The sequence below is a fragment of the Stegostoma tigrinum genome, chromosome 18 (genome assembly GCF_030684315.1).
Source record: "Stegostoma tigrinum isolate sSteTig4 chromosome 18, sSteTig4.hap1, whole genome shotgun sequence".
NCBI classification, from domain to species: domain Eukaryota; kingdom Metazoa; phylum Chordata; class Chondrichthyes; order Orectolobiformes; family Stegostomatidae; genus Stegostoma; species Stegostoma tigrinum.
This window is the reverse complement of record NC_081371.1, coordinates 3,387,306-3,400,479: the sequence shown is the minus strand read 5'-3', so window position 1 is coordinate 3,400,479 and position 13,174 is coordinate 3,387,306. Positions and strand designations below refer to the sequence as shown.

The following is a 13,174-nucleotide window of genomic DNA, read 5'->3' as shown; positions in this document are numbered from 1 at the left end:
ATAAAGGATTTTTTTTTTAAATGGGTGTCCTTGTTCGTAATTATGCTGAACTCGCCAGTTCACCACTAGGATGTACTAGATAAATGATTGAGGAATAAGTGTGATGCTCAGGTAAGAGAGCCACACCAAGGAATTCTTGAAGTATCTCTACCTCTGCCAGACTCAAACCATTTCTTGAGGTAGTGTCATAGGCTCAGCTGCTTCATCAATGACCTTCCCTCAATTATAATATCAGAAGTGGGGATGTTCGCCAATGTTTGCCCAATGTTCAGAACCATTTCTGACTCCTCAGATGCCGAAGGAGCCGATGTCCAAATGCTACAAGACCCAAACACTATCCAGGTTTTGGCTGAAAAGTGGCAAGTAACATTTGCACCACACAAATACCAAGCAATAACTATCTCCAATAAGAAACAATTTAACCATCACCACTTAACATTCAATGGCATTAACATCATTACGAGCAAACTGGCAGCTACCATTCATCAAAAAATGTCTGAAATTAAGAGTCTAATGATGACCATGAATCTATTTGTAAGTTGTCAGAAAAATTCAGCTGGTTCACTAATGTCCTTTAGGGAGTGAAGCTGCTATCTTTACTCTGCCTGGCATGTATGACTCCAGATCCACAATGTGGTTTACTCTTAACTGCCCTCTAGGAAATTAGGGATGGGCAATAAATACTGGCCGAGCTTGCAATGTTCCCATCCTGCGAATGAACCAAAAAAAACCTGAACTGAACTAGCTACATAATTAAATAAATACATTGGTTACAGTGCATATCAGGGTAACTTCGTGACTCCTAAGAGCCTGTTCACCGTCTACAATCCAGGAGTTAGGAGTGTGATGGAATTCTCCCCACTTGTCTGATTGGATGCAGCTGCAACAAGAAGCTTGACACCTTCCAGGTCAAAGCAACCTTCTTGTTTGGCACCATGTACATTCACTTCCTTCACTACTGATGTTCAGTAGCAGCACTGTGTACCATCTACAACATGTACTGCAGGAATTCACCAGAACTTCTTAGACAGCACCTTCCAAACCCATGGCCTCTACTACCTAGAAGGACAAGAGCAGCATATACGTGGGAACACCACCACTTCAAGTTCTGCTTCAAGTCACTTAATATCCTGATTTGGTGGAGTGGTCGTGCTAGATTGCCCATAGTGTCCAGGCTAGGTGTGTTAGCCTTGGGAAATGCACGGTTATAGGGGAGGGGATTGGATCTGGGAGGGGTGCTCTTCCGAGGGTCAGTGTAGACTTGATGGGCCAAATGGCCTGCATCCACAATGTGGGGTTTCTATAATTTGGAGCTACATCAGTTCCTTCAGTGTTGCTGGATCAAAATCATGGAATTCCTTCCTTAACAGCGTTGTGGGTGCAACTTCAGCACATGGACTGCAGCTATTCAAGGCTACAGATCCCCATCACCTTTTCAAGGGCGACTAGGGACAGACAATACTGGCCCAGCAGCAGCATGCCTGTCCCATGAAATTTTTATTAAAGGGAACAGATCAGAATTTGTGTAACAATAATTCCTGATAACACAATTTAAACTGAAGAATGATCTTCCCTAGCTCAGCCAGGAACCCTGCTGCATCCAAATCTGATTATTGGGTCAGGACCCACTCTATAAACCTGTGCCACATTATTTTCCCCAATAACACTGCCCATCATTTTTGGGGAACATAACAGAAATCCCATTACTACTATCTTAAAGCCTAGCAGGGAACTTGTCCCTTTGTTTTGGCCAATCTAAAAATTGGTTTTCTGATCATTAATACATTTCTATTCTGGGGGACAGATTGTAAAGAATTTAGCTTCTTCATTTCCTATATTACAAGTGACTACTCTTCAAAAGTACTTCATTGGCTCTGAAGCACTTTGGGAGCTCCCCAGTGAAAGGTACAGGGCCTTTTAAGCATGGGTTTCCTTCAGGTGCCCCAGGATCTTCCATAGTCCAAAGATATACAAGTTAGGTGGATTAGCCAGGCTAAATTTCCCCTAGTGTTAAGAGGCGTGTAGATTAGCTGTAGGTTATAGGCGTATGGGTCAGTATGGGATGCTGAGGGTCACTGTGAACTTGTTGGGCCAAAGGGCCTGTTTCCACACTGTAGGGGATTCTATGAAATGATCAGATTAATACATGAGCTTGTAGCCCAAAAATTTAAGGAGATGGCTGTCCAACTTCAGAAGCAACACAGAGCAAACATTGTTTTTCATATGATACGAAGACAAGGCAGTCCTAAAAGCACACTTTCACAGGTAAGACACCGTAGAGGAAACATCAACAGTGCTTCCAACATCAGAGTATCTCAGGTGGGTAGTATTTGCTCAAAGGGAACAATTAAAAAGGGATGGGCCTTGGACTATGAAAAGTATGTCTAGAAGCAGAAAAGAATCCAGAAATTCAGCTCTTTGTGATGTACTTCCTGATGGAATTATTCCAAGTGTTCACAAATAATTCATGGAAGGCCAATACATGCTTATTAATACCCCTTTGCTACACAATCTGACTCTTCCAGACCTGTCCCATTAGTTTTGCACACAATCTTATCAAATCCAGAATGATGAAAGAAGTTCAAGGGTCAGTGCTACAAATGATCATTGTTTACTCTTGAAGGATATTCCACCACCAGGGCTCACTGTCTACCCCCCTGAGATATTCTACCTACAGCTGCTTACCCCCACAAGGGGTATTCCACTACCAGCAGGAGTCAGTGTTTACTCATCCATTCAATGTGAGATGTCATAGCTACTTAAATTTATTTTTTCCAAAAACCCAATAACCCTCTAAGAATATAAACAGAGCATGCCATTCCATACAATCAGATTCAGGCTGATGTGTGTATCTCAACTGACTCACTTGCCTTGGCACTTAGACCTTTTATATCACTGCCCAGAAGGAAAAAAACCTCTCACCCTGATTTAAATCTCCTTTTCGTGGGAGTGTTCCACACATTCAGTACCATTTAGCACAAAGATTTCTTAATTCTTCTCCTGAATGGTCTGGCTCTGATAACAACCCTTATCCCAGGCTCCTCTACCAGTGGGGAACTTTTCCTTTTGACATAGCAATTGCTCACCAAATCCTAAAAAAATTCATTTAAACTCATCCTTTGACCTTCCCCAAAATGTAAACTTGGCATCTATTAAAATTCAAGTGTTAGCAACATGATGAATCTGATCTACAACATCCCACCAAGAGTGTTGCCCTGTACTGTACACATTACTTTGTCAGGCCATTAGAAGATTTTATGCAGTTCCAGAATATCCTCCCCTTAATATTGTAGGTCTTACTTTGTAAAAGCTGACATATCATTAGCCTTTAATGATGTGTTCATGGACCCATAAATCTCTTTGGACATTGAGGGTCCGTTTCCTGCTTTTCATTATTTAATCAACATTCAAACCTATTAATTTTGGGTTAGAAAATACATGACATCACAGTTGCCTGTATTGAAATCTATTTGTCACACCTTTGCTCACTCACTTAATCTATCATTCTTCTCTTTGTAATTTTATGGTCCTCCCTACACAATTTACCACACTATCCATCACTGTCAGCACTTACTTGGATATACAGCACTCTGTTGTATAATCTAAGTCACCAATAAATATAGTAGCTAGTTAGCTAAAGCCTTAGCATGGGTCTTATGGAACACCATCAGTCATTGCCTTTGTAACCACTGGAGTAGAATTTCAGCTTTGGACAAAATGATTGATTCTGGAATCCACTTTGAAAGATATTCTATATGCTTCCACGCACTGATTATATACCATTGCCACAGATGCAGCCCATAGAACCAGAGGCTTAAATGAATGTTTGAAAAAGTATGAGATAACAAGGTGTAGAGCTGGATGAACACAGCAGGCCAAGCAGCATCATAGGAGCAGGAAGGCGGATGTTTTGGGAAGGATCTAGGCCTGAAACATCAGCCTTCCTGCTCCTCTGATGCTGCTTGGCCTGTTGTGTTCATCCAGCTCTACACCTTGTTATCTCAGATTCTCCAACATCTACAATTCCTGCTATCTAGGTTTGAAAAAGTTTCTTTTAACATACTGAATGACAGTACTTTTGTGCAGTTTAAGTAATTGAAAAGGGTTTATCAAAGAGAATAATACTTTTGACTAGTGTGACTTCACAAAGTCTGAATTTCAATTTTAAATTATGAAAAAATATTTGTCAGGCAGAATCTGTGGAGGGGACAAGAGTTATCATTTAGGTCAATGATGATGTAGTAGAAGACTGGGACAGAGGAGAGTAGTATTAAATTTCTGCTCAATTGAACAAGCTCTTTTTCTATGGTTTACTTTTGACCCAAATAGACCAAAATTGGCGTGACTGGCAGAAAACTTGGTGACATTTTAAGAAATTTGCATGCAAGATTGGTGAGGTGTCATTGACCTGAAATATTACTGCCACTGAAATAGGTAAGGCGGCTTAGTCTGTGCTCATCAGGAGTCTGATGGCATCTCAGCAAAAACAAAAGGAGACGACACTACTTTTAATGTCAAAGGTCCTTTACATTCACCTGTGAAGAGCATGAGCTTCTGTTCAATACCTCATTCAAAAAGGGTGCACTTTAAACAATGCAGCACTTACTCAGGACTACAAGGTACGTCTCATCTCTCTATAATGGTATTCAACTTCTATCAATTAAGCCAAGTCAAGAGAGGAATAACTGACATTAAGACCATAAAGGGATAAAATTCAGAAGGCAAACAATTGTGTTTATTGCAAAAAGGTGAAGACAGCAGCTGTGTTAATTTTCAACGTATAACTTGCTGCTGTTGTAAAGGAAGGGTAATTGGGAAATCATTTCAGAAAAAGAAACGTGTCCTTTTCAGCCTAATCAATCCCCATTTTACATCCCTGATCTCAGACAAAAACTTAAACTCCAGTTCTGAAAACTGAAATTTATTCTTCATGAAAAATAACATTTAATTGTAATTACAGTTCAATCCTTAGTACAAAAAAAATCATAGTAGTTACTGAGAGCTGTACAGAAGCCCATAATTTTAATTGGTGGTGGGGCACGAAAGAGAAGAAAGAAAGAAGAAAACAGCTGGTGAATGGTGTGCACAGTCACTTGTGGCCGAGCAGAAGACCATCAGGACCTCTTTATCCTCACAAGGCCACGGATTCGTCGAACTAGTGCCTGAATAAACAAGTGTCGTGACCGAACTTTGCAGTAAACACTCTCAATGTCAAGCAGTTTCTTCTGCAGGGACTCCCCAAAACTTGCCGATGCATCAATCTGAAGCTGAAAGAAGAACCCAGAACACTCAGTTATTAAATGGCATGGCTGATTAGATGTATTTCTAACATCTTTTCCAATTTATACACTTTTATCACGAAGACAGAGGCTACGCATTTCATTCTGACACGACAAAGTGCTAGACACAAGTGTACTAGCCAAGCTTTATTTTCTAACCTCACTCAGACAAAAGTTTCCTTTGTGAATTTTAAACCGCAAGTGATGGGACATTGGGAGCTTTGTCTCACTGCTGTGGGTGACAGCTGACCAGTTAATTTATTGAGATGGGAAAGGAATGTTTGCCGATTTGGGTAAACTGCTAACCACGAAACTCCTGCACATTTCAGGTGAAAGCCCATAAAGCCCTTTACTTTGAAAAGTCACAATACCATCTCCCGTGGTGAACGAGCAGACACCGAATTCACTTGGAATGGCTACTTTGAAAGTCATCTTTTTCTACATCTCCCCTCACCTTCATAACCCTACATGTCTCCTTCAGCCCTCCATAACTGTGCATTTGTGCGAACTACGTTCTATTTGGCTGTGGGCAGCACCAAAGCTGAGAAGGATCCATTTAAGGATTACCAGCGATGAAACGGGGCTCCCCTTTGGGCCTGCATTTCTGCATTTAACTCACAAAACCCATGGTGTACAAAACAAGATTTTATTTTACAAAGACAACAAAGTGTGGAGCTGGATGAACTCATCAGAAGGGTCTAGGCCCGAAACGTCAGCTTTTGTGCCCCTACGATGCTGCTTGACTTGCTGTGTTCATCTAGCTCCACACTTTGACGTCTTGGATTCTCCAGCATCTGCAGTTCCCATTATCTCTGATCTTTATTTTATAAACGTGATTTTCAAATGAAAAACAGAGAGAAATAAGAGGAGTAGGCAACATGACCTGTCAAGCCTGCTCCACTATTCAATACAATTCCGAGGGATCTTTGGCCTCGTCATCATCATCACAACCTTAATTCCCTTAAATCCCACAGGACTACTGATCTCAGTTCTAACTACACTCAACAAATGAACATTCACAAACATCCAGGGAAAGAGAATCCCAAAGACTCTGAGTGATGAGATTTCTATCACAGTATTCAACCGATGACTCCTTCACTTCGAACAATGTCCCCAAGTCTGACAGTCTCGAAGCAGCGAGAAGCGACTCAGCATTTGGCCGGTGAAGTCTCTCAGAAAATTACATTTTTCAATTAGATCATCTCTCATACCTGGGGCATTCTACTCAGACTCATCTCACAGGGAAACCCTCTCATCACAGAAATCAGTCTAATGAACCCTCTCTAAGGGAAGTGTATGCTTTCTTGGAGGGCTTGAGGTGCAGCAGGAGTGTCCCTATCTCTGAACCAAGAGGCCTGGGTTCAAGTTCCACCTGCTCCAGAGGAAACAGGTTGAACAGAAAACATCAATCCCACTTTGGGGGCTCTACAGCACAGCAGTAGTGCCCCTAACTCTGAGCCAGGAGACCCGGGTTAAAATCCCACCTTCTCCAGAAGTGTGTCATAACATTCCTGAACAGGTAGAAATATCTATCCCCTCCTTCAGTCTGGGGACCCCAAAACCCTGTCCAATCACAGCAGAACCTCTTTATTTCTAACCCTCTTGCAACAAAATATAATCAAATGTTCACGTTAAGTTTTTATGCATCATGTATAAACACATCCAAATCATTCTGAACAAAAACACTTTAAACCATTTAAAAAATATGGCTTATTCATGCTTCCCACTGAAGTAGATGAACCAGCATCTTTGCATATTGTACTCCATTTGCCACTTTCTTGATGACTCACTTCATCTGCCTGTGTTAATTTGCAGGTGTCCACTTCACATCAATTGTCTTTATATTCTTTACTTCACATTCTTTATAAATGACTGTTAGTGTTCTCCTGCTTTATGGCTCCTGTATCAGCTTCTCATGGGCTCAAGTTCACCTTTTTATTCTCAGCAAGTCAGGAGTATGTTGAATATTCTCGACCCTTCTAGATGAGCGCAAGGCCCAGCAGCATTGAGGGAGTACCTATACCACATAGACTGCAGTGATTCAAGAATTCACCAGCTCTGCTCAATGATAACTAGGGATAGGGAATAAATGATGACTTTGCCAGTCACGTGCACATCTCAAGAAGCAATAAAGAAAAAAAAACTTGTGGTACATGCCATCTCAATCTAACCTTGTTTTAATCTCAATCTAACCTTGTTTTAATGACTTGAAATTCCTTTTAAATTTAACTAATGATTTGATCTTATAAGATTACTAAATTAAAAGTTTTCCTATAACAGTACCACGACATTTCCTGGAGGCAAAAAGTTGCACCTCTTTATCTCTCAACACCAGATTTCCATTATTGTCAACTTCCAAATGAATGTTCCTTGTTCAGGCTGCACCCTGTTTCAGATTGTTTTGGTGACCATTCTTCAGATCGTTTCTTCATTACACAGGAACATCAATGTTTCAGAGCTAAGAAAAATAAGCTTTGCAACAAAAATTAAAAACCTACCTGCTCAATATCATGTTGGTTTACTTGACTTAGAACAAGGCGCCTGGATTCAGGACTCGCATCAAGACCACTGCGATCTGGGGTTAATAAAATAGATAGAATGGATTAGCATTCAATTCATGTATCGAGCAATAAGTATCCCAGAAATTAGGCACTTCATATTGGGGCCAACATTGCCATTGTATCTAGAAGTTATCCACTTCACATTGCTCCAGATCAAATCTGTGAGGGGCCTCCAACAGTGACATGGCTCAAGGATATTTACACTTGCTGCTGTTTATAGTCCTTGTGGTGATTTCTGGAGTGGTCAAGCAAGCCACATGGTTATCAGCACCTTCTTAGACTTAAGTTAACTGCAACACCAGCAGCTCAGACCAGGAATTGATTCAGTTCATTTCTAGTTTCTATTGGTTAATGCCATGCCTGAAAACGCTTTTCAAAAATCGCTCAGCCCTTACAAGTGTGTACCACAAGCTCCATGCAAATCTTTTTCACTGTGCCTGCTCCACAGAATATTGAACCTTGGTGAGCAGATGGAGTGGGATGATTCACAGATAAATAATCCATTGCAGAACTGCAAGTGATACAGTACTAACTATTACATGGAAAACAATGAGACTCCAGAATGGGCATTAGAAAGGAGTATCGTAATGCCAGCCAAAAGTGTGCATTGCTCAATGTCAAGTCTGGTGCTTACCTTGAAATCGCCTGCTTCTGTAAGATCCACTCTGGATATTCAGGGAAACATGGGCATCAGGTGGTGTAAAATACAGGAAGTAATACTCTAGATGTCGCCACAAGATAAACAGACAGTTTTCCACAATGACTGAAAAATTACAGTAGGTCAAGGAACAGAGCAGAAGATGCTATTTTATTTATATGAAATGCTATTAAAAAAAGCAGACATTGAAAATCTGAAGTCAGAACATTAAATGCTGGAAGCACTCAGTATCTGTATTTCTTTTCTATTTAAGGAGGAATAGCTGTGCATCCACATCGAACAATAAGAAAGCAGAAGTCAGTGATGTAACTGGGAAAGCACAGCTGGCTTGGAAATGAATGCTAGATGAGAACATTTGTTGTTTTTGGATTCAAGGATCGGGGGGGGGGGGAAGAGGGGAGGGAGGGAAGGGCTGAGAGAGGGATGTGGAATTTATATATCAGATGCCGAGTGAGTTCTTCCTCGGCGTCGTGGGAAGTTTAAATTGTTTTTAGCGTGAAAATGGAGGGAAGCAGAAATTACGCTGGGTCTGGGAGGCCCATTTTGCTTTGGCAGAAGTGGGAAAACAAATAACCTTCATCTTCAATGGGGTCAGGCTGAAAGGTTAGCTTTCTTTCATCACTTGGCTGGTGGCTAAAAGGCCTTACTGTCTACAGTAGGGGCTTTGCCCAGAGTGTTAACTTGGCTGGATTTGTGCAAATTGATGTGTTGAGTGAGAGTGGCAGATTTGCAGGGCTGCTATCTGGTCTGCTAAGTATTTCTAGAAACATAGAAGGTAGAAGCCAGGAGAAGGCCATTCGGCCGTTCAAGCCCACTCCACCACTCTTCACCGTCACAGCTGATCATCCAACTCAATAGGCTAATCCTGCCTTTCTCCTCATAACCCTTGATCCTATTTGCCTAATCACTTCTTGAATACTTTCAAATGTTTTGGCATCAACTACTTCCTATGATAAATGAATTCCACAGGCTCACCACTCAATGGGTGAAGAAATGTCTCATCTCCATCCTAAATCGTCTGTCCTGAATCCTCACACTGTGACCCCCGGTTCTGGACACACTCACTATCAGGAACATCCTCCCTGCATCTACCCTGTACAGTCCTGTTAGAATTTTATAAGTCTCTACGATATGCACCCCCTCATTCATCTGAACTCTGGTGAAAACAATCCTAATCCAGTCAATCTCTCCTCACACGTTAGACCCACCATCCCCAGGATCAGCCTGATAAACCTTTGCTGCACTCCCTCGAGAGCAAGAGCATCCTTCCTCAGAAAAGGAGACCAAAGCTGCACACAATATCCCAGGTGTGGTCTCACCAAGTCCCTGCATAACTGCAACAACACATCCCTGCTCCTGTACTCAAAACCTCTCGCAGCGAAGGCCAACATACCATGTGCCTTTACCGCCTGCTGCACCTGCATGCTTACCTTCAGCAACTGGTGCACAAGGACACACAGATCCTGCTGCACACTCCCCTCTCCCAATTTAGTCACTCAGGTAGCAATCTGCTGCCTTGTTTTTGCTTCCAAAGTGAATAACCACACATTTATCCAAATTATACCATATCTGCCATTGATTTGCCGACTCACCCAACATGTCCAGATCATACTGAAGAATCTCTGTATCCTCGTCACAGTTCAACCTCCCATCCAACTTTGCATCATCTGCAAGCCTTGAGATGTTGCATTTTGTTCCCTCATCCAAATCATTAATAAATATTGTGACTAACTGGGGTCCTAGCACCGATCCCTGTAGCACCCCACTAGTTACTGCCTGCCAATTTGAAAAGGACTCATTAATTCCTACTCTGTTCCCTCTCTGCTGTTTCTTGGCTCACAGTTTACTCATTACTGTGGCTACTTACATCTTATTCTCCAAACCACTGGCAAATGCTTGAAGGGCTTTCTGTGGTTCATGAGCATTGCTATAAACCTTATGATGTAAAATTATTTTTGGATATGTCGGGATTGGATATGTCAGTGCACTAAATATGTCAAAGTATCCTAAGTCATACTATACTTGAATGTATTAATTCTCTTTGGTGCTTTTATATCTTATTAGGTGTCACCTTTATTATAATGAATTGATTGATTATGCAGGTTCAGAGTCTTTGGCATGTGAGACACGTGGACATTCTGATACAAAACCAACAGAATCACAATTGCTTTCTCCTACAATCTACAAGCCTGGAAGTGCCCCTTTGCTTGCTTTTAGTCACAGACATGGTATGATGGGACTCAGCCCTGTACCTCAAGTTCTTGACATATAAACAAATATTCAAATATCCAATGCACTGTACATCTTCCACACGGTCCCAGACAAAGTCTCAATTAAAATATTGGGAAACTCAGAAGAAAGCTGGCTGTGACAGAAATTCTAAGGTTTTCACTTGCTACGGTGAACTGGAAAGAAAGAGGCAGTAAAGGATACAGCAATAGACAGACAGCAGCTCAGCCCGGTGATTGATCTGCTGTACAAGCCTACGTCTTGCCAGAACATGCCGCTGAACAGCTGAAATCTTGTCTACTCCAAAGGGTACCATTGCTTGACACAGCTGTGGGAGACAAGGCAGACTATTTCATTATCTATGGCTGCAAATGGTTACCAGGATTCTGCGGGCTGCTGGGCACCTATCATAAATCAGGAAATGGCTGCCCGAGCGGAAATACAAGGAGACAAAAGTGACTCTGACTATCACATATATGAGAAAAAGTGTCAAGGAAGTCGAGCTGATTTCTTCAGAACAGACTGCAAGATGACACAATCTAGGTTCATTGAGCCAAAAAGTACTGACATTTACGCAGAGTAAATCAGAGCCTACACTGCCACACACCCACCTCCTTGATTTCATCTGGGGGTAGATGCTGCAGATTCTGGTACTTGGTCACACTCTGCCGGTGGATCTCGTAGTTGCTGAAGAAATCGTTCGCACTTTGCTTCAACAGGAACAGAACGACTCCAAGGCTGGGCAGCCTCCAGTAAGGTACCATTGGCAATGGAGCATCTGCAAGTGGGTAGAAATAAAATTCCCTTCATTGGAGCTCAAGCCAGAAAATGTCAACTTTTATTCTTGCACACACAACAGCAGCCCACGACCCTGAATCCCAGTCCCCAAAATCTCAAGGAGACCCTGGTTATCAAGATTCAACACAGACAAACTGAAAGATGGTCAAGGTGTCTGATCTCTGTCAAAAATAATCACTATCAAACAAACACACAATCTTTTTCATGACTCTCCTCTCTATGTTGATAAACAATTCCTCTACTCCTTCCATATCCCCACTGGCTGGGAGATATCTTCCTTGGGCAGGGTAACAGCATTTGAATTACACCTGCTGTGTTTACTTCTCTTGTTCCACACTTTCAGAAAAGGCAGATTTTCCCTGTGAAGTCTGACCAGAGAAACATTCAAAATTCAGAGGCGGGGGTAGTAATAGTCTGAGTTACTGTTACTAAACAGAGAAATACTGGACTGCCTGGCAAAGACAAACATTCAATTGCAATAATGCAATCTCTTTCATGTGAAATGGTTCTCATTTTATTAGTAGTTTTATAAAAACACAAAGTGCACTTATGTCAGCTCTTGCACTTTTAACAAAGAGGAGCAAATCCTTTGGCCTCAAATCCCCATTAATAAAATGTCAATCTGGGTTTAACCTCAAAAGAACAGCCCATTAACCTGTAAAGAGTTGCAGAGGAAAAGAAACAAATGTTTCTGAAATTATGGGCTCAGAAAAACTGACCGACTCCAACCCTGCCCCACCAAATGCCTGGCTCCTCCATGCAGCCATGCTTTATCACACAGCAGCTCTAGAAATGTTTCCTTGTGAACATTTAACATGGAGAGGATATTATTTAGAATCTACAGAAGGGTAGATGAACATTTGGCAAAGTTTGTTTCTGGTGAGGAGTGCAGCTAGGAGGCATTCGGCTCACCTTGCCTACTTGCTTCTCGAGATGTGCCTTCAGCAAGACTGGGAGTAAAAAGGCAGATTGTGTACTGGGATCCAGGACTGCTCTGTATCAGCAGCTTCTGACAGTATTGCACCACATTTGCACAAATCTGAAAAGACAGAGACAAGAACTGCTGTTTACATCACAGAGTAATCAGAAAATAATAAAAGCTTTTCTGTCATTTGCCTACCAATGTTCCTGCTGCAGGTAAATACTTCTCTTAACATTTAGTCTTGTGAACTGCAAAAAAAAAATGCAATTTAAAATAAAGCTGCCAGGCAACTTCCTTGAAATGGAAGTTGCTTCTAACGTATGAAGTGCTCCAAATGTTTATTAATATCATTTTAGCAGTGACCCAGTCTCCATATTATGATGTTCATTTTAAAGGAAGAAAGAGAGAGAAAAATCAGGCTCCCATTAGTATCAAATTTGTTCACAATTAGTAAACTTAGAAAAACAGAAAATAAAATAGCAGAATACTTGATATGTGCATGAGCAGACTAAAAATGATAAGTGTTATATTCCATTTCAGTAAGGTCTCCTAAGAGACATCACATGAACAAGTGAAACCATTAAACCCTTCATTCAGTTAGAGGCTCATCCTTCTCCTGACATACAGCCAGGACTATATATTTTTTAAGAACCAACGATTTTTTTCACATTAATCCCAGATAGGTTTTGCAACGTTATTTGAAAATAGTAGGTGAAATGGGGCCAAG

At 41.4% G+C, this 13,174-nt stretch overlaps 1 protein-coding gene across 2 annotated transcripts in view; it reads right to left on the bottom strand.

The window, feature by feature from the left end:
* Positions 1–4,713: 4,713 nt before the first annotated feature.
* nup205 (nucleoporin 205) overlaps positions 4,714–13,174 on the bottom strand; it is a 100,602-nt gene continuing 92,141 nt past the window's right edge. For both annotated transcript variants that reach the window (XM_048549296.2, XM_048549297.2), the window contains 6 exons: positions 12,438–12,564; positions 11,339–11,505; positions 10,932–11,055; positions 8,475–8,603; positions 7,778–7,854; positions 4,714–5,267 (listed from right to left, as the gene is read on the bottom strand). In XM_048549296.2, coding sequence (XP_048405253.2) covers positions 5,115–5,267; positions 7,778–7,854; positions 8,475–8,603; positions 10,932–11,055; positions 11,339–11,505; positions 12,438–12,564 — 777 coding nt within the window. In that variant the 3' untranslated portion in view covers positions 4,714–5,114. The remainder of the gene's footprint in view (positions 5,268–7,777; positions 7,855–8,474; positions 8,604–10,931; positions 11,056–11,338; positions 11,506–12,437; positions 12,565–13,174) is intronic.